At 34.8% G+C, this 22,891-nt stretch overlaps 3 protein-coding genes and 1 long non-coding RNA gene across 4 annotated transcripts; 2 read left to right on the forward strand and 2 right to left on the reverse strand.

The window, feature by feature from the left end:
• The first annotated feature begins 462 nt into the window (after positions 1-462).
• LOC137812402 (cytochrome P450 71AU50-like) lies at positions 463-2,510 on the forward strand. The gene is made up of 2 exons (XM_068614360.1): positions 463-1,422; positions 1,782-2,510. The coding sequence occupies exons 1-2, from the start codon at positions 553-555 to the stop codon at positions 2,403-2,405; spliced, it is 1,494 nt and encodes a 497-aa protein (XP_068470461.1). The 5' UTR covers positions 463-552; the 3' UTR covers positions 2,406-2,510.
• A 1,861-nt stretch (positions 2,511-4,371) lies between these two features.
• On the reverse strand, positions 4,372-6,576 carry LOC137812403 (pentatricopeptide repeat-containing protein At4g19191, mitochondrial). Its single transcript, XM_068614361.1, has one exon. It carries the CDS (start codon positions 6,503-6,505, stop codon positions 4,493-4,495), a length of 2,013 nt encoding a protein of 670 aa, XP_068470462.1. The 5' UTR covers positions 6,506-6,576; the 3' UTR covers positions 4,372-4,492.
• A 2,427-nt stretch (positions 6,577-9,003) lies between these two features.
• LOC137812405 (uncharacterized) lies at positions 9,004-9,836 on the forward strand. The gene is made up of 2 exons (XR_011081252.1): positions 9,004-9,190; positions 9,514-9,836. It is a non-coding gene; the product is annotated as an uncharacterized lncRNA (long non-coding RNA).
• Positions 9,837-10,514: 678 nt separating this feature from the next.
• On the reverse strand, positions 10,515-21,943 carry LOC137812404 (protein ACTIVITY OF BC1 COMPLEX KINASE 8, chloroplastic-like). Its single transcript, XM_068614362.1, has 21 exons — positions 21,324-21,943; positions 20,985-21,120; positions 20,080-20,246; positions 19,125-19,245; positions 18,885-18,985; positions 18,533-18,631; positions 17,726-17,836; positions 17,536-17,615; positions 17,338-17,407; positions 16,340-16,413; positions 16,162-16,231; positions 15,962-16,050; positions 15,332-15,456; positions 14,476-14,556; positions 14,332-14,392; positions 14,196-14,250; positions 14,013-14,111; positions 13,688-13,777; positions 13,062-13,121; positions 12,826-12,953; positions 10,515-10,972 (listed from the first exon to the last, which is right to left on the reverse strand). The coding sequence occupies exons 1-20, from the start codon at positions 21,786-21,788 to the stop codon at positions 12,837-12,839; spliced, it is 2,271 nt and encodes a 756-aa protein (XP_068470463.1). The 5' UTR covers positions 21,789-21,943; the 3' UTR covers positions 10,515-10,972; positions 12,826-12,836.
• Between the last annotated feature and the right edge of the window lie 948 nt (positions 21,944-22,891).

The raw sequence follows: 22,891 nt of genomic DNA on the forward strand, positions 1-22,891 counted from the left end.
TTTACCGGGGGTCTCAAACCCCTTTTATCATTATCCCTTAGCAGCTTTCACTCACGAAAATATAATCTCTACTAAAAGCATAAAATAATAACAGTAACGCACACCACTTATCTTCATGTGCTAATAGTAGGAAAAACAACATTTCGTTTAACATGTGCATCATTAAATTAATTATTCAATGATATCGGAAATAACTTATATAATTTTAATTCACCAAAATCTACACAAAAATACCTACTATTTGATTATTCTATTTTTTTAAAATAAAAATAAATTTATAATCTTAATTTTACATTTTAAAAAAAATCAAATTATTTTTATAATCATCAAATCACTCACAAATTTCAATAAAAAAATTTTGGTCTCAAATCCTCTTACATTTTGTGCGGATCAAATCCTCTTACTTTCCGTCATCAATCCAAACATAAACTAAGGATAAGGTCACTCTCATTAGATTGTCACCCTCAATATTTGGTTTCCTTTTAAGTCCAATTGCTTTACTTTGGCATGTAACTAAGATAAGAAGAGTTTGAAATCTCCGAAATAGCTTGAATGATTTGGTTAGCAGTTTTTGCAGTTGGGCTTACTTCCCTGTGGCTATGGAGAAGAACCAACAAAAATGGAAAGAGGTTACCTCCTGGTCCAAAAGGGTTCCCCATTTTAGGGAGTCTTCACTTGTTGGGGGCAAAACCTCATCGTGATCTACACCAACTAGCTCAAAAGTATGGACCTATCATGCACTTGCGCTTAGGCTTTGTGCCAACCATAGTTGTTTCTTCACCCCACGCTGCTCAACTCTTCCTCAAGACCCATGATCTTATCTATGCCAGTAGACCACCTCTTGAAGTTGCAAACTACATTTCTTGGGGGCAGAGGAACTTGGCATTTGCTCAATATGGTTCTTACTGGCGCAGCACGCGTAAAATGTGCACGTCGGAATTGTTAAGCCACGCCAAGATTAACTCCTTTAGACCCCTCAGGGAAGAGGAACTAGACCTGTTGGTGAAGCATCTAAGAGAAGCAGCCAAAGATGGAGCTGTGGTGGATGTGAGTGCCAAAGTTGCAGCACTCAGTGCAGACAGTGCTTGCAGAATGATTTTAGGGAAGAAGTACATGGACCAGGAGTTGGATGAGATGGGTTTCAAGGCTGTGATGAAAGAGCTAATGTACCTGGCAGCAGCTCCTAACATGGGAGATTACATTCCTTACATCGGTAAACTTGACCTTCAAGGCCTAATCAAGCGTATGAAGGTGATGCGCAAAATCTTTGATGAATTCTTTGACAAAATTATCGATGAGCACATTCAATCAGAGAAGGGGGAGGAGGAGGTGAAGGATTTTGTCGACGTCATGTTGGGATTTGTCGGTACAGAGGAATTGGGGTTCCGCGTTGAAATACCCAATATCAAAGCCATATTGCTGGTAAGGGGAACACATCATTTTTTCCTCTAACATGTTTTTTCTAAATCAAAGTCAAACATTTACTTAGTAGTTGCATGGCCAAGGATATCAAATGTTTGACATGAACTCTGCACCCCAAAGTCCTAATTGATGAGTTGATGTTACCAATCTAGTCCAATGATTTGTCATTATGCTCACTATATATTCCTCTGATAATCGAATAGAGGCTAAGAAAGAATTTTATCTTCATTTTGTATTCATCAAACTGTTTTTATCTTTTCTTATTCACACTGCCATATATGTTACACTGATACCGGTTTAGAAGCGCCTGCCATATATATATACTCTCACTCCTCTTTCACGCCTTTTTTATTGTAAAGGATCTGTTGGTTGGTTCAATAGATACTTCTGCTACAGCAATAGAGTGGACACTTTCGGAGCTGCTAAAGAATCCAAGGGTGATGAAGAAACTCCAAGTGGAATTGGAAAGCGTGGTGGGTATGAAGAGGAAGGTGGAGGAATCAGACTTAGAGAAGTTAGAGTATTTGGACATGGTGATAAAGGAAAGCCTGAGATTGCATCCAGTGGCACCATTGCTGGTACCACACCAGACCACAGAGGACTGCATGGTTGGAGATTTTTTTATTCCTAAAAACTCAAGGTTGATAGTGAATGCATGGGCTATTATGAGAGACCCAGGTGCTTGGATTGAGGCAGAGAAATTCTGGCCAGAGAGATTTGAGGGAAGCAACATTGATGTGAGAGGGCGTGAGTTTGAGCTGATACCATTTGGGTCAGGGAGAAGGGGATGTCCAGGAATACAACTTGGTCTAACTGTGATTCGTCACACAGTGGCTCAACTTGTTCATTGTTTTGATTGGAAACTGCCGAATGACATGATGCCAGATGAATTGGACATGGCAGATGAATTCGGACTCACCATGCCCAGGGCCAATCATCTTCTAGCCATTCCCTCTCAACGCCTTTACACACAAAGTGATTGATCAAGAGCAAAACGTGGTGGCAAAATATCTGTGTTATGTTTTGTTTTAAGTATTGTCTTTACTCCACACTCCACTAATGATTGCAATGGCTCTTCCGCTTAGTTACATTACAAGGTGTTTTTTTTTATCATCTTTTAAAAGAATTAGATTCGTAAAAAGTTATATAATTAAATAAAAATTACATAAATATTTTAAAATGAGTTTGAGATTTACACCCTTTTATATATAATAAAAAAAATTTAATCTCTAATCGGTGGGATTCCAACAATAAAAAAAGAATTTAATGAATGAAGTGAGACATATATTTATATATTATTTCAAATGCCATAAATGAAATAACAATTTTATAAATGAGAAAAACGTCACGTAAGTAATCGGCAAAAATTTGTAAAAGTGTATACTTTAAGGTTTTTATCTCTTTTTTATTACAATTTATTAATAAAAGAGTGTAAGTTCAAAGACTTTTCTCCTATATTAATTAAATAAGATTTTTTTTTATCAAACTTTGATATTATTGTTGTTTTCTTATCAACTTATGAGTTTCCCCAACACGTGACCATTGAATAGTCCGGAGGGACGGATCGTGGCCCACTTATTTAAACACTATTAATGTAAACAAAAGAATTCATATCATTATTTAAAGTCACTCTTTAAAAAAAATAGAAATTAAAAATATTTTTTGTAGGTGATGTATCCAGTGGCACCAATGGTGATACGACACCAGTCATGGTGATACCACACCAGTTAATAGAAGACTGCATGATTGAATGAAAATGATAGTTTGAAAATTTTTGGATTTTTTACACTATTTTGATTTGATAGGTTTAAAACTAAATATATATAATAAAAAATAAATTTATAATTAAATAATATAAAAAGTATTAAAACAATAGTATTAAAAAATTGTAATGTGATTATATAAAAAATAAGAATTGATATTTTTTCTACAAAGGATGATAGTGAATGCATGGCAATTATGAGACACCCGAGTAGTTGGAAAGAGAGAAGTTCTGGCTACAGATATTTGAAAAAAAGTAATGATACTTAACAATTCACAATTTTTATATAAGAGTTACAATTCTAAAATTATTAAACTATCATTTTCCTCGAAAAAATGTTACTTACTCCTGGTACCATTTGGGTGTGGCAGAAGGTGATGTCCAAAAACACAACTGGATCAAACTGTGATTCGTGAGACAGTGGCTCAACTTGTCCATTGTTTTGATTGGAAACTGCCAAATGACATTGACTGTTTCTTCCTTCCTCTCCATTGTACCATTATTTGATAGAGTACTTTTCAATTATATAATCTGAAAAATAATACGTATATAGAAAAAAACTTTCAGTTATGAAATTCAGAAGTTAATTTTAAATTTAAAAAATCACTTTCAGATTACATAATTTAAAATATTATAGAAAGATATTTTTTAAAATTCAAAAATTTATAGAAATAAGAGAAGAAGGTATAGAGGTGTAAAAACAACACTCAATGACATTTTGCCAGCTGACTTGGACATGGCAGATGAGTTCGGACTCAATGCCCAGGGCCAATCATCTTCTTGCCAAGCACCGAAGAACTTGACACTTGTACAAGAGAAACCTCAAAATATTATATGTATAGATATAGATATAAATATATTAATATTAATATAGATTTTAACCACCACCCGCGTGAGTTAAAATGTATACTGTTATCACTCCTCTTCATTTAATTTCATCATTCAAGTTACAGTGCATATTAAATGTTTAGCAACTCCTTTCTGATGATATATATTAGATTTATCGACTTTGCATACTAGCTTTGGTTGTAAGGTGCAGTCTACAGGATATGTCCCTGCCTACATGTAACATTTGTTTTTGGAAAATGATAGTGTGGCAACTTAAACTTTGAGTTGTATAAAACTCTGATGTGATAGGTTTATAAATAAATATATATAGTAAAGGATAAATTTGTAATTAAATGATATAAAAAAGTATTAAAATAATAGTATTAGGAGTTGTAACGTGGTTGTCCATATATCATTGGTGTTTGTTTTTTCCTCTCTCTTGGAACACGTGCATAAAATAAAAGAAATTTTAAATCAGTATTAAACTAATCCACCAAACACAGCTCTATAGACATAGTCTTTTTCTTTGTATATATCTTCACTCCCAACCTTCAACATTTCCTCTACATAACCTAGTAGTCCCTTTTTAGAATGGGAAGTCAAGCCATCTAGCATATCATATATGTACAAGGTTTGAGGGTGATCCCTATCCTCAACTGTAAATACAGTAGATCTCCCATTCACTTGAATAATACTTTGCCCAGGAGATTTCCTCAGTTGAAGATATTTCATCTTCCTTCTAATATCTGCAACTCCATCCCACATTTCAGCTGATGCATATATGTTAGCCATCTCCACATATGGAACTGCCACTTGAGGCTCCAATTCAAATAGCTGTTCAGACACATACTTACCCATCTCCATCTCATCATGAAGTTTGCAAGCAGAGAGCAATGCACTCCATATGCCAGCATCAGGTTTAAAAGGCATACTTTTAATAATTTCTAAAGCTTCTATGAGATGTCCTTTACGACCAAGAAGACCAACCATACAAGAATAATGGTCTATACCTGGGCTTATGCCGTACTTTTGTGTCATCATGTTGAAGCACTCCAATCCGCTTTCTAGTAAACCTCCATGAGCACAAGCTTGGAGAACAGCAAGAAATGTTATGTGGTTTGGTTTCATCCCTATTTCTAACATCATAAAAAATAGGTCTAAAGCATCTTTAACATCTCCATTCAAAGCACAGGCAGTAATCATGGTTGTCCAGGAGACGACAGTTCTGTTAGCCATGCCATAGAATACCTCCTTAGCATCATTAAAAGATCCACACTTGGCATACATGTCAATTAGTGCATTACAAACTACAACATTATCTTTTAATCCTTTGTTGACAGAGTAATTGTCAACCCATTTTCCTAGTTCAAGCGCCCCCGTCTGGCCACAGCCTGAAATCAAAGCAAGCACAGTAACCGAATCCGGTTTCTCACCAGCAGCTTCCATTTTATTAAACAGGGTCAATGCCTCACTCATAAATCCTTTCTCAGCGTACCCACTAATCATTACAGTCCAGGATACACAAGTTTGGTCAGACATGCAATCAAACAAAAATCTTGCCGAATGGACATCCCCGCCTTTGGAATACATACAAATAAGAGTATTCACTACACATACATCAGAATCACAACCCAACTTAACTCCATGAGAATGTACTAGCAAACCATGAAACAGTGCCTTAGGTTGCACGCATGACGAAAGCAAATTGAGAATTGTGCTAATGTCCGGGCAAAACGCACCATCTAGCATCCCTTTGTAACAATCAACAGCCTTGACATACTTTTCAAATTTCGCATATGCTGCAATCATAGAATTCCAGGACACAACAGACCTCAGACCAGTGTCAATTTCATCAAACACCATCTCTGCCGAGCCCAAGTCACCACACTTGGCATATCCAGCAATCAAAGTGTTAGCCACGGAAAGATCATCGTGAATACCAATTCGAATCCCAAAGGAATGAACTGCACCCAAAAAGGTCAGACTTCTCACGCGCAAAATGGCGTCCATGAGTAGCAAGACAGTAACTGAATCGGGACGAATCCCCGAAAGCCTCATCTGACGTAGAATACAAGACAGCCTATCAAGAAAGCCAGAGTGAGCAAAACCCAACAGCATTGCATTCCAAGAAGCAATGTCCCTGACGGGCATTTCAACAAACACATTGTGTGCATCTTCCAACTGACCACACTTGACATACATATCCACCATTGCGGTTTGTACGTAAATGTTGGATTGAAAGCGGGATTTGAGGACGTGGGCATGGATGATTTTGGAGTTTAGAAGATGGGAAAGTTTGGCGCATGCTTTTAAGAGGAAGGGGAAGGTGGAGTTGTTGGGTGTGAGTGCAGTTCGCTTCATGTGGCGAAAGAGAAGAAGAGCGTTGTGGTGATGGCCCTGATTGACAAGGTGTCTTATGTTGGAGTTCCAAGTGAAAAGGGTCCATGAACGGTTGATGCATGGAGTAACACCACCACAACAATGGCTTACCATTTCTCATTGCTCTTCTTTCCACACAACAAAGCAACAACATCATACATAAACGCTACCTATTTATTTCGCGCTCAAATGTTCAGGCCCAACATAGAAAGGGGATATATATCTCAATATTTAAGAAATATGTATATTTATTAGTTGTTAATTAACTTTAAAATTTTATTTTCAATCCAACAAACCACTTCATTAAAAAAAAATGGATTCAAAAAATTAAAAGAAAAATAATTTTTAATTGATTTTCAGTTTTTAATTAATTTTTTGTAAACATTTTAGATTTATTTGGGTTTGAAGACTTTAGTGTTTTTAAACTCTTTTTAACGCTGTTTGTTTTATTTATACTTTTCGTCTTTTTTATTAGGTGTTGAATAAAATAGTAAAAATTAACTTTTTATAAATATTTACCTATGAAGAAATATCATTAAAAATATATTAAAAAAATAAACCTAATTCATTCTCACATAACTTATTTATGAGGTATATGAGGTACGGTTTCTTCCTATTTATACACTTTAATTTGATATTATCTCATGTTCAAGAAAATATTTTAAATTATGAATTTTCTGTATTTATATACGACTCAAATACTCATTCTTTCTTAAAATATTTATCAATAATTTTAACATATACATAGTGATTTTAGCATAAATAACTTGCAAGATAAAAATTTTATTAAATGGACTAAAATTTATAACAAATAAATACTTTGTAAAGTATGAATTATGTTATGGTTAAAATTTACAATAAATAAATATTTTTAACCTTTAAATTATATTTTACATTGTAAGTTAAACAATTGATGCTGTGATACACGACTATTTTTAAATATGGATTTTTTTTTTAAATATTGAAAATTCAATTTTGAAAATATAGAAAAAAAAAGTATAGATTGATGAAATAAAAAAAAAGTCTTTAAACAATAGTCTTTTTTTTATCAGCAAAGAATAAATAAAATAAAATGAAATACTTCAAGGTATCTCAACCCTTATACAAAATCCCAAAACCAAGTTTTCTAGTACCCTGTTACAGGAATCCGACAGACACTACATTACATATCAAAGATAAAATTCCAAACAAAATACAGAAACCCAACAAATACTGTTACCTCACCCCACCAAATATGTCACACTCTCAATCAAAAACATACACCCAACAACTAAATACATCTAACAACTAAAACATAGTCTTTAGCAACAGGTTGAAGTACCATACCCAAGTGTCAAGCACAACAAACCAATACAAGGCATAACATCAAAACAACTAAACCATATCTTTGTAGCAAGCTGAGTTGTACCAAAAAAACCTATTACTAACAACAACAATCCAATCCTACGAGGAGGATGTATAAGCCAGAAAACCCCCAAAAACACTTAAACAGCTTCCCAATCTGGCCACACCAGTAACCAAAAGAACCACATATCCTTTTGCTTCAGCTCAAACTTCATAAAAATTCCAACACCAAACCGATAATCATGCATAGAGTCACTTCCTTTATCGCAGTCCAGAACAACATTCCTACCCTGCCAAAAAGAAAAGACCAAGACAACCTACACAGACATACAATACCTTCCAAACTTCAATCCAACCTTGCCTGATAGGATTTACCGATGAGACCTGCACAAAACCATACCACAACTACCAGGACAGGAAACAAAACGTTAGTTAAATAAGACAAGGAATCAGTCTTTCAAATACCTCATACCCAGCCACCCTAAACAATAACAGTCTTATTAAAGAACAATTATTATAATAGTAAACTATTGAAAATACATTATTGTAATATTGAAAACACTTAAATATTATATATAGTAGTGGTCTTGCAAATACCTAAGGTTTGGTGATTTCATTATCTTTAAAGCATTCCACAAGTTGGTGTCTAACGTGACTTTTAAGTTATTTTGGTTGAAGACACACACAGAAGTTGAGCACTATGAACTATTATATCCTTAAGATTGTACTATTAAAAAATCCTTAAGATTATCAACAACAAAAACCACGTACCAATTGCACTAACATTAAGGATTTACTCGCATAATGTGCAGAGCTTCGAAGTTACAAGAGGTGGTTCGTTCCGAAGAATTCTTCAAGGTAGAAAAACTCGAAATCAAAATTAGTTTTTAAGTTAGAAGGTGGATCAATGGGATGATTGATGGTTAAAATAGGTGAAATAATGAAACATGGGTTAAATATATAATATTTTGTGGCAGATCTTTAGTCTTACGTGGGATCTGTTCTTACCTCTGTTGGGTGGCTATATATATATTATTTGATGTGAGAAAAGACCAAGATCATCCAACCTAGTTCTTGAAGATCGAGCTATGTTGCCGAGGAATCCGGGGACAGGTCAAAGAAGAATGCTGAAACACCCTTGATTCAATATACATTATATCAATAAATAATATAAACTATCAGCATCGTGTCAATGCTGTCGCCTGAATTTTCAAAACCTCAATTCCTTGTTACTATAGCTACTCCTTTCTACCTCTGCGCGCACACACATATAAATATATAGAAACCCTACAGCTTTTGGAATAGGCTGGCTGGGTAGCTATGTCCTATGCAATGAAACTGTTCATACCTGCTTTGTTTCTATTTCTGGTGCTTACCTTCAATGTCACGTATGTTTTTCAAGGGGAAGCACTTATCAGCGAAGGAGTTGTGGCTTCTGGGAGTTCTGCAACTATTGTGAGTTTGAATCTCTCCTCTGTAATCTACATCTTGATAACTTTGTTATTGGTTGATTTAATTTATGGGAATAGGTTAAGAGTGTAATCTTTGTATACTGCTAGTAACAATATATATATATCAATCTATCATGAATGATCATTATTATGTTTTTTAAGATAATTATTAATTACTAAAAAAAAATCAACAAATTTGTTGTACATTATCATTAAGTAAATACAATTGTAATGAAACTCGTACATACTCTCACAAATGATAAATGGAGATGTGAATAGGGTTTGATCAATGTTTCTCTTTGGGAGTAACTAGATTTAATTATGCAGACAGGTGGCTGTGAAAAGCAAAGGGGTGAATGCAGGGAAGAAAGTAGTGGGTCGGAAGAAAGTGTACTAGAGAATGAAGATTATGTCTATACCAACTCCATGCCTTAGATGTTGAAGTTTAGGTTCGTTGCTTGTCTTGTAGTAAGAGGAATTCTTGTGGGGGATAATGTGTTGAGTTCTTGTGGGGGATAATGTGTTGAGGTTGTTCAATTCATTTCAGCTTTTCCAAATCTAAAGCTACCACACTGACTATTGTAAAGGGTCTATAACTTTTTATTTATTGTTTACTGGTTTATAACATTAGTGACGATGTTGTTTCTTCAGCAGTTAGACTTAGACTCTTCTTGCAGTTGAGTGGTATTTGATTAGTAAAGCTGTATCTGTCTTCTCGATTAGAGTTGGCTCATTAACTAACAATGCTTGCAACATTTTTCACTATTAAGTAAATTTTATGAGAGTTCAGACTAACTGACCCTTCGGAAGCTTTTGCTTTTACTAATTATTTATCACGTAAAAATTAAGAACAAGTCAACTAAGTTTTAAAATTTTATTCTCTATTGTTTCAGTAAAATATAATATAAAAAGCTTTAACAAAACTAGATGGTAGATTATTTGGATATAATTAATTTCTAACATTCTTATATTAGACCTTAAGCGTTAACTATATTAAAATAGAGAACAGTATAATATGAAGCTAACAGAGCATGCCTATGTGGATGTCTTCATAAATCGCAATTCTCTATAAAAAGTCCAGTAAAGTACGATATAGTACCAAAATAAAAATTCTCAGTATTTACCTATGCAATGATCATCTCTTACTTTTCTTGGTGCATAAGCATATTAGTATTTATAAAAGAGTGAGAGTAGAACATATCAGGGAAGACTACACATAAAAAGGTACCGGAGAAAATCATTTGATGATTGCACAATTGTGAACCTAATCAGACGCTCAGGCCAAGAAACAGAAACCATAAAAACTGCATTTTCTGACATCCATCATATCTATGACAAATACTTACATTTGTATTTCATTGGAGAAATTTATGTACGTCAATTACAAGTAAAGCTTCCCGCTGTCAAACTATACTGGAAGCTCCACCATACAATATGGTGAGTACAACCATAAACGCTACACTAATGCCTATAAAATTTACAACATGGATGAGGTAAGAGAAACACTAATAAATGTTATTTGATAATAAAAGCTTGCAACGAGGTCCCATCGGGAGTCGTGTTGATGACAAAAATGTGGGTTATCAATTGGTTAGCTTTGCCCGATCACTTTAGCAAAGCAAAGGAGAACAATGGCCTCCAGCATGCCTGCCAGCCTTGGCACATGCTGATGTATTCCAAGATGTTTAGCTCTTAGTTTGAGCTCCAAATCATTTTTGTGAGCCGGAGGTTGGCTTGTATGTTGTCATCATGACCGTAACAAAAAAAGACACATGTCCTCCTAAATCTGTAATGGATCAAACGAAATAAATATAAGTGCATGGAGTATGGCAGCATGCCAAGAACCCAAAACAGTGTTCAATAAGAACTACAAAATATATATATCAACCCATTTACAAGGTAAGCCCCGTATTTGTATCTCAATTATGTAACCGACTCTGCAAATTAGAATTACATGTTTAAGATTTCTGACAAACACACGATGTTCATACTTGGTATACAAACATCATATTACATGAGAATATATCTCAAGAAATCTAAGAATTTTCACAATATTATATTTAATTGATCATACCAAGAAATAAGGTTTTTGAAATTTGAATTTCCCTACATTTCAGTTACCTAGAAGGAGAAGAGAGCCAGCCAACCAAAATCCCTACAAATCTATTTCAGTTAAAAAAAATCATTTTTAAACTTAATAAATAATCGTTAAATTTCCCGTGCATAGCACGGATTAAAACACCAGTACAATACAGAGACCAGAATGCATAGACCCAAATTAATATACTTTGACTTGAAGTTAAGAGGTAAACATCAGAATTTGCATTTATCTGTCAGTCGCTAAGATCCTGCAACCCCTTAAATAACATCTTGTTGATCCAAAAAGCAGGTAGATCTCCATTAGGAAGAAGGTTGCAATGGTGGGAATGGGATACTACATCTAGACCCAAAACTTCAAGATAATGAGTATATGGATCGTTTTGCTCAAATATTTGTTATCGTCAGTGTAACCCATTATTAATCAGTGTAGGCTTCATCACTCACTTGAACATTCTTCCTCTCAAAGTGTAAAACCAAATATGTATGCTCCCCCCTACAGATGGGGTTTAGCAGCCAAAGTCTTCTTAAATGCTCCATCTACAACTTTGTTGTGACTGAACTCGTGGCAAATATCTGCCCAACAAAAACATCTTAAATACTTGCTGGGAAGCTAGAGTGAGCCCCAGAGGACATAGACCTACACCTACTACATTAATGGGTGAAGTGAAAGAGCAAGCAGCTAGACGACACATCTTAACCTAAAACCTTAAGACATATATGGGTCATTCCTCTATATTTTCCCCACTTAACTTATGCCTAACAAATGTCGGATTTCATACTCACTTCACTTGAATTCCCCAGGGTACAAAACAATGAGAATTTGTCCCATTACAAGGATTCTGACTTACGGTGATCATTACACTACAATAAAAAAGAAAGAAATAGAACACAAGTAAAAGGGTGTAACCAGGATACCAGTTTTTATTCTTTGCTCAAGGACCAATAGATGATCATGGCCATATGTAATTAATAAAAGACCTATTATCCACGTGATAGTTGATTCTGTTTCAAAATTGTAACATAAACAAATTGATTAGCCACTGTCAACACATTAAACCCTAAACACAGTGTGCTACTGTGCCTGTTACTTGGATGATACCAACAAGTAACATTTCCTCACATCTAAAATTGGCAAGTTGCATGTTTAAACTCACAATAAATTAGTTTCAAACTAAGACCAAATTATATAAAAGCATTCAATTCATAAGGTTCCCAACCATAGTGGGGTCTGATATGAAAGGCTCAAATCTATGCAACGTAGAGACTGGGAGCAGGGAAAAAGAAACAAAGACCATAAAAAGGACAGCACATAGCACCAGCCTCTTCCATCTTTGTCTTTGGGATGGGTAAAATGTGCACAACCTTACTCACAAGAATGAGAGGCTGTTTGCACAACTAGAACCCATATCCACAGGTCCCAAGGCTTAAACAGATACCATGATGTGGAAATAAACGGCATGTAAAAAACAGGCCAAATAATCTTTTTGACCATCTAATTCACATTTGGCATAGTATCTTAAAAAAAAAAAAAAAAATTACCGAGTAGTTGCTTATGCAGTCCCTGTAACCAGCCTTTCCCGTTCATCTAGCTTCTTGATCTTCACAATGCCAAAGAGCACTTGAAAACCAAAGATTACACAGAACACATATGCTATAGTGGCAGGCACCTGAAAAAGATGGCGTGAAATTACAAATGAAAAAGTGCCACTACTACCAGACTATCAATTAATTGAATTGAAAATCACTACAAAAAAGATAGGATGAGAACAGCTTACCCTAATTGAGTTCAGATACAGAATTGTTGCAAGATTTATTAGGCTCCCAGCAGCTATTGCCTATCAATTGACAAAAAGGCAACATAAATATGCATTATCCGGGCAACTTTTTTCATCTCTTGTCATATACACATATCATAAATATATCCAAAGTATTGGTTCTAAAAAAGCATCCACATGGCTAATAAAAAGCCAACTTACTATACACATCCATTATTCACTCAAAAATCTCTTGAAAGTTAAGAATATTAGATTGTTTTTTAAGTAATTTGAAAAATAATGATTCATGCCTTCCCAAAACATGAAAATACTCCTGCACTCAAGGCACTCACAAACGTCCCAAACTAATAAAAGGAGAAATACAAATTTGAAGGCAGGTAAGCTTATCCAGTATAGTTCTATGTCGTCAGAGCAGGACTAGGTCCATTTCATTTCCACAATTTAGCATGTGTTGTTATTGCAAGTCTATTTGCAAAAAAGCAGACAATTTTACAATCAATACTATATGAAGGGCATGCATAGCTACAGAAAATGACAACAGGCTGTTTTAAATGGACTCAATCACTCAAACCAAATCCCAAGAAATTAATTTAAACTTCACTGAGTTAGAGGTCAGATTTACTCACATTTCCTATTGTCTTCTGGACAGTGGCAATACGCTGGAATGCCCTCTCAGATTCCAATGTTCGGACTCGGAGCTTTAGGTCACCTTGCTCCTGTGCAAGAATAAGGGGCAGGAGGATGTGATCTAGAATTCTAGAACAAACAAACGATGCAAATCAAACAAACAACTGTGTGTGCGTGTTGGTTAGACTTTTGAAAGTTGCTTAATAGATATTCCCAGATCCCAGCGCAGGAAATGGATAAGTGACTCTTTGTTTCCTCGGAGTAAACAAGTTATGTTAAGCATAGCACACAACCTAATTATGTCTACAAAAATCCCATACATACCAATCTTTGGATGATTGCAGCAAGCTTTTCAACCCTATCAGCCTGTCTAAATAAATTGTAAAATGCTTGAGATTGTCTGTCCCATCTCTTTCTCAAGTCCTGTACATTTAAAAGAAAGATATGAGAAAGGAAATCATAATACTTGTCCAAACTTCAAACATGGAAGAACAAGTCTGTGACTACCTTTAGGATAACTTCAACTCCTGCCTCACGGAATCTTAACAACTCTAGAGCATAACTACAGGACCAGGAAAGATATCAATGTTAGATATGCAAAGCATATAATTAAAACATTATAAACTATGAACACAATACTCACGGCTTGGCAATTTCCGTAATATCAAAACGAGGATCAAGGCCCTTTCCAATGCCATCCAACACTGCAACAAAGGTAATTACTGGTTACCTTGCAGTCATAGGCATAGAACGTACAAAAGTAACACATTAAACTCCCAATATTCACCTGAGAAGGCTCTAACAACAAATGTGAATGTAGCAGGAAACCGAAAGGGCTGGTCTGCTGCAATGGCTAATAAATCCTCACCTGTTTAAAGTACGAGAGTTACAAGTAAGTGATAAGGGATTGCAAAATGTAACTGAACTATAAATCATGCTTGGTTTGATGGAATGAAATGGGAATGGTAATTATTTGCTATGAAAAGAAATAAAATGATGACTTCATTTCTTCTTTTATGTTTCACATGCTATGGCCTTTCCAGTGTGAGCCAACCAGATTTTGGGCTCAGGCTTTTCCTTTTTTGGTCTAAAACAAACATATTGATCCAAAAAAGATTAGGCATTCGAACAGGTAAGCCGGATGAGATGGGCCAATTTTAAAACATGTTGTAAATGGAATTGTATTCCATCACTTCTGCAATGCAATACATATTCCCATAATTGTACCCCGAATGTCCATTCCTATTCCAATAACTTAACCAGAATGGGAATAGGAATGAACAATCCCATTTTACCAAACTTGCACTCCAAGGAAGTACTGAAAGTTCCGACATGCAAAATTCTTATAGTTGACACAACAGGTCATGTCAAACTTTAAAAAGAAATCACTTTAACCAATCAGAAAACCAAGTTCAAAAGGTATAGTATATCAAACTATATATAGCTTTTCACCAGACCTACTTGAGTGCCAGTGGATATAAGTCAACAATCCATAACATAACCCATAGCCAAAACAATATATCCTTCAATATAACTCATCTGGTTTTTATCTTCTCATATGACTCATTTCATAGACAATAATTGTTTATTATGCATACATTCAGATAATCTAAACTTAAAGACAAATTAGACAGCTGCATTACCAATAGCCGCCAGACGTTCTTTCTTCTTCATTACTTTTTCATCTTTGCTTAATGGCTTTTTGAATCCAAGTTCAGCTGTTGCCATCTCTCTCTCTCTCCTTTGTGCAGCCAAACGCTCTTCAAAGCTATAAAAAAACAAAGTTCAAGAGCTCAAGGTCAGATATTGTAGAAGGTTGCTAACATAACTACTGAGTACAGATATTCTAAACCATAAAAATATTAGTGGGGATATAGGATTAAAATATCAACAAGTAGTCAGAAATTTGCAGTTACAATTTTCAAATAAATATTCCTATTTCTTTTTCTTTGGCGGGAGAAAAAGTTAAGACTTTGACTGAGTCACCGCAATTTGATCCTACCACTTGAGGCAACCCTAGTATCACAATTTTCTATAGCATAACTAATCCGGACAGCCAACTACTCCACAAATTCCAATCAGGAACAAAATTTTCCTTATCCCGGCTAAAAGGCTTAGAATCTTCTTAAGTAGTTTTAAGAAGCCTCTGCAGGAATCACAAATTACAATCAATAATTGACATGTTACTGCAACTGATAATTATGATATTGATTTATAGAAATACTACTTCTACATGTTTAATGTATTCCTACTAAATGGATTAAATAAATTACCTATTAAGGAAGAACTGGGCTGTTCGTCTAACTGCAGTCATATCTCCAGTTGGGACAAGAACACCCATTTGAATCATTGATTGAAGGACCTGCATCGGTATACAAGCTTCATTTGGTGAGTAATTTAAAATTGAGAATGGAATATCATGCTAGATTCTTCATGGCATTTATGGAACACCGTCCATAAAAACCAACTATACCTTTTCTGGATTCTTCTCATAAATTCCATAAAAAGCTTCAAGTAAACCTTCTCGAATATTTTGACTGATACTGTAAGGTGCAACACCAATCATAACAGCAAATGTATTCATCAAATCAAAAAATGTGTTTGACTAGTACTACCATATTGTAAATATACAGAAAAGATAAAGACAATACCTTCCCATCATTCCGAAATCATAAAAGATCAATCTTCCACCATTGACATCATCAACTGCAATATTTCCTGGATGCTGCATGAACAGTATAAATATTATTTACAACTTCCAAGAGTATCAAATTGAACCCTATAGTGATAATCATCAAATATGAAAAATCGTTATCCCTCATTCAACACAATTTCTTCCCCAGCCAGAGAAGGAAAAAAGGCATGGCAAGGCAACATTTTAACGAGTCCCTAACATGGTATTTTGGATGCTTGGTACTATTCCTCATCACAGGAAGTTACTTCTAATGCCCTCGTGAATAAGCTCTAGGGAAGCTTGCCGAGGTAATAGATGATAATCTATATGACACAAGCAGCAAGGTTCTTGTACCTCAGGCAAAAGATGCTTAATGTCACAGTACAGGAGCAAATTCAGAGATAGTAAACATTGCATGTTGGCTACACCATACAATTTACCGGATACAAGAAAATCCAAACAAATTAATGCTCTACTTCGATTAGAAGTAAAATACAGACAAAAAATATGCAATAGATGGAAGTAAAAGAGAAATAAAGTAGAAAATTGTCTTCAAGAATAGAAACAAGAAGGAAATGGAGAAATTTCTCTCCACTTGAAAGGAAGAGTGGGTAAGCATAAATGAATTGTATAAAAAGCCTTTCAAACTAATTAAAAACTATATTTAAATAAAAAATTTAAACCTTTTAATGTATTATATTTTTCTTTAACATAAAACCATCTATTTTTTTGTTATAAAGATATTTATTAATTTTAAAAAAAGTACACAAAAAATCACACTCAAACATTTTTCTCCATTTTCATGACAACTTTGGGGTTGGGTATATACGGGACCCACCCAAACACATCCTTCCTATTTCTCCTCTTTAAACAAACACTGAAAATTTAGTATTTCCAGCCAATCTCTTCTCCCTTATTCAAACAAAATAAGTCATGAGACAACTCAACAATTTTAAGAACAAGAATAGTACGCACAGGGTCAGCATGGAAGAAACCATGTGATAAAATCTGCTCCAAATAAGACTCCACTGCATATCGCCCTAACCTGTAGAAGATAAAGTATACATTATGTTATTTTTGAATTTCAAAAGCCATCATCAATTCTTAAAATTCACAGAAGTAGAAGAGAAAATGCCAATAGTAACTGCTTGAAGAAATTCAGATGACATTAACCTTTTGCGATCAACACCAAGTTCATCTAAAGCTTGTATTTTATTTATTTTAATCCCGGGAACATATTCCATTGTCAGAATCTGCATTTGAAAAATAGTTAAAGTACATATATAAATAAGAAATACATCATAAGTAAAATGGGAAAGATGTATAACTGCAATGTTTTATCTATGAGAACTGAATGCTAAACCTGTGGTGTGGTATAATCCCAGTATATTGCAGGGACTTTCACATAATCCAATTGCTTAAAGTTACTCGCAAATAGTTCAGCATTAACAGCTTCCTTGGTGTAATCAATCTCCTGAAAATATTTAACTCGTGTTACATTAACAAGGATCAGATAAAGTTGAGGATGTGCAGGAAACATGTGCAAACATCTGCAGAAACAAGAACAAGATCCATAAATTAATACCCAAAACTTATTAATCTGCTAAAGTGGTCCTTTATACATTGGTGCTAAGCTCTAAAACTTGAAACATGAAAAGCAATAATGTTGTTCAAGGTTTAAGAAAACAACTGGTGACATGAAATTCTCAACAGGCATGACTCTTGCTGAAGCATTATAATTTACATTTAAAAACCAAAAGCCCCTCTTTTCCATTTTACTCCACTTAGCCAGGTAAATTTGCCAGTCGCCTTATACCTTCTTTCAAAACTAACACTTATAGTTTTCACCTTTCTGTTTACATAAAGAGCGTCCAAATAAACCTTCAGTAATCTTTACTAAAATTTTGTAATGATTTTTTCAAGCATCAAATGGAACTTCATTGGTTTCCCCACATGGAATTCCAAAAAAGAGCAAAGCCAGCTTCTTGACACTTCTCAAGAACCTGAACCTAATCAAACTCTAAATGAGTCGCTATGCAATCTTTACATTTGATTACACCAGAGCAGAATGACATCTTTATGATGGGAGAGCCAGTGGACCAAACACGTGACTTTCTTCAGTTAATCTCAAGCAACCTAAGAATGACACGATATTCCAGAATATCATCACCTGATATAAAACAGAGGCACACTCGTCATAAATAGCAACCCAATCCCTCTTTGCACCATCTGATTTAGGATCAATTTTTTGAAGATACTCAGCAATGACCTGGAGGGGGTAAAAAAAGGCCAAGTATCAGTGGTTTACCCAGTTCTGCAAGTCTTCAAAGGAAGCAAGTTCTATTAGTAAAAATCCTTCATATAAGAAAAGTAAAATTAAAACAAAGTTCAAAATTTGCCAATATTGGAAGGTTATTAAATATAAGAAATTAAGTTAAAGGGCAGTAATAGAATTGTCAGGGAGTAATATCACATTTTCGCACACGACTAGAAGTGCAAGCACTATGTTAAACGACACTGACCCTCAGGTTTTTAAGATCAATATCAAAAAGATCTTTGAGACCAGGCCTTTGCACTTTAACAACAACCTCCCGCCCACTTAATCTTGCACGGTGAACCTGACCTGCATTGGGGAAAAAGATCTTCACATTTCTTTGTTCTCATCAAATATTAAACCTAAAGCCAAGGTACATTTAATTGGATTTCCTTCTCTGATTTCACATTTACTATTACATATATGTGTGAAGTAAAATATTCATTACCAAGACTTGCAGCAGCTATTGGTTCATGGTCAAAATGATCAAAGATGTTAGCTAAAGGAGATCCAAGTTCTTCTTCGACAATAGCCATAGCAGTCTCTGAAGGAAATGGAGGAACTTGATCCTGAACCCAGAAAATCAGGTAAGTTAGGCTTTTGAATAAATGCAACCTTAATATGTTTCATACTTCTCCATTTAACCTTTCTTTTTTTTGTTGTGTGTGATCTCAAAATTATTGTCATCATCTTTCTAAACTCCAAGTGAAACATTCACACTCATTAACGTCAAACAGCATCATTTGTTGCCAAACTAAAAAAATAAGATTTACAACTAACACCTGAAGAATACAAGGATAACAATGCCTCTACTCAACCTTTAAAAAGGAAAATTTGTTTCTTATGAAATTAATAATTCAAATACAAATGTACACAAGTCAAAATGAATTTGGTAAGAAAATAATACATGATTTCTTAGAAAGGCAATAAATTATCAAAAAAATATAATAAATTTCAGATTAATACCTTCAAGAATAAATATCCTCATAGGGATTCATAATGACTGTGTAATGAACAAATTTTCATAGAACTTTAGCAGCAAAAATGCACACAGAGACATTCGCCCTCAACATATTTCGCAAGTATTTTCTTTTCTTTTCAACAATTAAATTATCTGAATTCATAAGATCATAAAGAGGCTAAAAGAGTAAATGGCTTTATTAATAATCCTTTACTCAACAAGAAACAAAAGGAGACGATCGCAAAACAACAACTAATAGAAAGTTAAACCACAAATAAAGATATAATTGAAGAACAAATCTAGAAGCTAGGGAAATTTTCCTATTCTTCTGAAACTATAAATACCATAAATAAACTGGATATAAAAAAAGGAAATATAACATAACAACAATGCAAGGAAATAATCTTATAATATAAGTTCAAAACAAAAACCCCAACTCCACCTGAAGTTCAGACAACTGGTCAACATATTCTTGTGGAAGAATGTCCACTCTTGTAGAGAATTGCTGGCCAACTTTGATAAAAGTAGGACCTAATCTCAGAATGCTCTCCTTCAGCCACTTGGCAAGGGTCTTTCGCCTTAAGGTTTTCTTCTCCTCTGTCATTCCTCCTGTAAATAGTATCTTTTGAGTGAATTAAAACACAAATGGTAGCATTGTTGAGATTCCTCAAATCAATGAAAAACACTTCACAATTTATATGTTAACCCTAAATTCATAACACTGAGATTAACAGGTTCAAACATGCACTTGGGCATTTGAAAGTGTATTAAGAATCAACTCTGGCCAACATAATTAACTTACCAAAGTTTTCCAATTAGTGGACTTTAAGTTCATATGCATAATAAGAAATAAATGTGTTCCAAACCCCGTAGACATATAGCGACACTGCAGGATTCTAAATCTCAAGATATCTAAATAATCAAATTATGACTATAAGGGTTCACATACTTACTATTTAAATTATTGCTCTTAGTTTCCATTTCCCACGGCTAAAAAGATAAATTTCTCTACCAAATGTTAAAATCGCTAGTTGATGCTGTATGATTGCAATTACTCAAATGCTCACTCAACTAACTTAATACTAGAACTCCAACACCCAAGGAATGATGCTTAATCGTATCGGATATTTAGTTTTACAAGTACCGTTCCTAGAATCCTCTACTGTTAGAAAAACACTCCCACTAGTAACACATTGAATACACTCTGCATTTGTTTATCGAATCAATAAAATCAACATATAATGGATCCCAAGTTCCTCCATCATGAACACTCTTAAGAATCTTTTCAGCAAATTCCTGAACATTGAACACCTAATTCGCATCATGCCGAGAAGCCAAACAACAAACCTCTATAAGAGAACTTCCGATTATTCAGCCAAGACTTGAAAATAAATGTTATAACAAATCCCCAGATCTCCAACGTCCTCTGGATCATCGAATAAGTCTTGAACCTGCTCCATCGACCTCCAGGAGCAACCGCCACCTGCAAAACAAAATCACAAGTTCATCTCACTCATCCAACCTTTTTTATTCCCCTCTTCCTGCAGAGAGCCAAAGACTTAATCGCTTCGAGATATAAATAAAGATTTATGTGAAAGGTTAACTTCTCCTAGCAAATGTAATTTCATACGCACGAACCAAAAGATGAAACACCTAAATAATCAACGCTGTACAAGACAACCATACCTCAACCGGTGCTTCCGCACTTTGTTTTTTGAACCACGCGTCCTCTTTACCAATCTCCTCCAACCTCCTCTTCCGTCCATCCTCTCTCCGTTTCGACGATTCCATAAAATCTTCCACCACCACTTCCGTCGCCACACCATTGCCATTGCCATTCACGTACTTCACCAAGCTTCCATTCGCGTTCTCACTTTGCCTAACGCCGGATACGCCGTTTACGTAACCGTTAACGCCGCCGTTGTCACCGCGTCCGCTCGCAGCAACTCCGTTCCCACTCCACTTGACGTCATTCACTCTGTCAATGACGGCACCTTCTTCCTTGACGGCGCGGATAGCAGCATTGCGCCTAGAGCTCCGAGGAACATGATAGCGAGAGTGAAATCTGGAGAGAGAACGGCGTCGTTTGGTGGCGATTTGCGGAGCAAGAAATTTGAGTTGGAGTGAGAGTAGAGAAGCAGAGGAAGCCATTGATTGATGAGTGAGAGAGGGCGAGAGAGAGTGATGGATCAAAGCGGAACCCTAGATTTCATCGGAATGGGATTTGAAGGTGGGAGTAGGAGAGTGAAGAAACGAGGAAGAGAAAGGGAACGAAGACAGAGCAAAAGTTGAAGTGAAGTTTACATAAAAACAAAAAGGAGGAGAAGGGGTGGTAATAAGGAGGACACGTGGCAAGAAAGATGAGACGTGAAGGTTTTGTGGCATTGTGATTGGTGGGAATTTTCGCGAGGTGCGTTCAGCCACAAAGGACTTCTGCTTGCGTGGAAGATATTTGGACGCTTTATGCTGACGTGTCCGATCCCATGATTTTGGCTTGCCAATAACAATTCACGGCTATGCATCCGAGATAGCATACGTCGTCCATTCACAACTGTTATATCCTCTCCTTTTTTTTATACATATATTCACTATAAATTTATATATGTTATGCCACATAATATTAGATAAAAATTTATATAATATATTTATTTAAATAATTGTATTGTATGTATTTGTTATGAAAAAATTATTTATTTATTTTTACTTATATAACATTACAATCTTGTACTTTTGGTCTAATCTAAAAGTCATATATTGTTCATACTTAAACTTCTTAAAAATGTTTGAAATAATAAAAATTATTTATATTATTTAAGGTTCACTATGTTAAAACCAATTTTCTTTGACTAATATTTTTCTAAATTTCATTATACAAATGATCAAAATGAACCACTTTCAAGTTTGAATAAAATATCATAATTTGTTTAAATGCAAAATATCCTACATATTCAGCGATTTAATTGTCTTTGTTGAAACACAAGTATAGTCTAAACTACCTTTTAATGACGCTATATTAGAAGGAGGACCTCCATCAATTTGTCCAAGGTAACTCATTTTTTATCATTCTCATTTCACTATAACTTCTAGATAAGGAAGACATAACTTATCATATGGAAAATATGAGTCATGTTTACCATAAATTAAATATAAAATATTTTTAAAAAATACACATTTTATGAAAGTTCTTACTTAAACAACAATAAATAGAATACATCAACTCGTTCAAAAATAGTACAACTTAAATAAAATTATAT

Source organism: Phaseolus vulgaris, chromosome 2 (genome assembly GCF_000499845.2).
Source record: "Phaseolus vulgaris cultivar G19833 chromosome 2, P. vulgaris v2.0, whole genome shotgun sequence".
NCBI classification, from domain to species: Eukaryota; Viridiplantae; Streptophyta; class Magnoliopsida; order Fabales; family Fabaceae; genus Phaseolus; species Phaseolus vulgaris.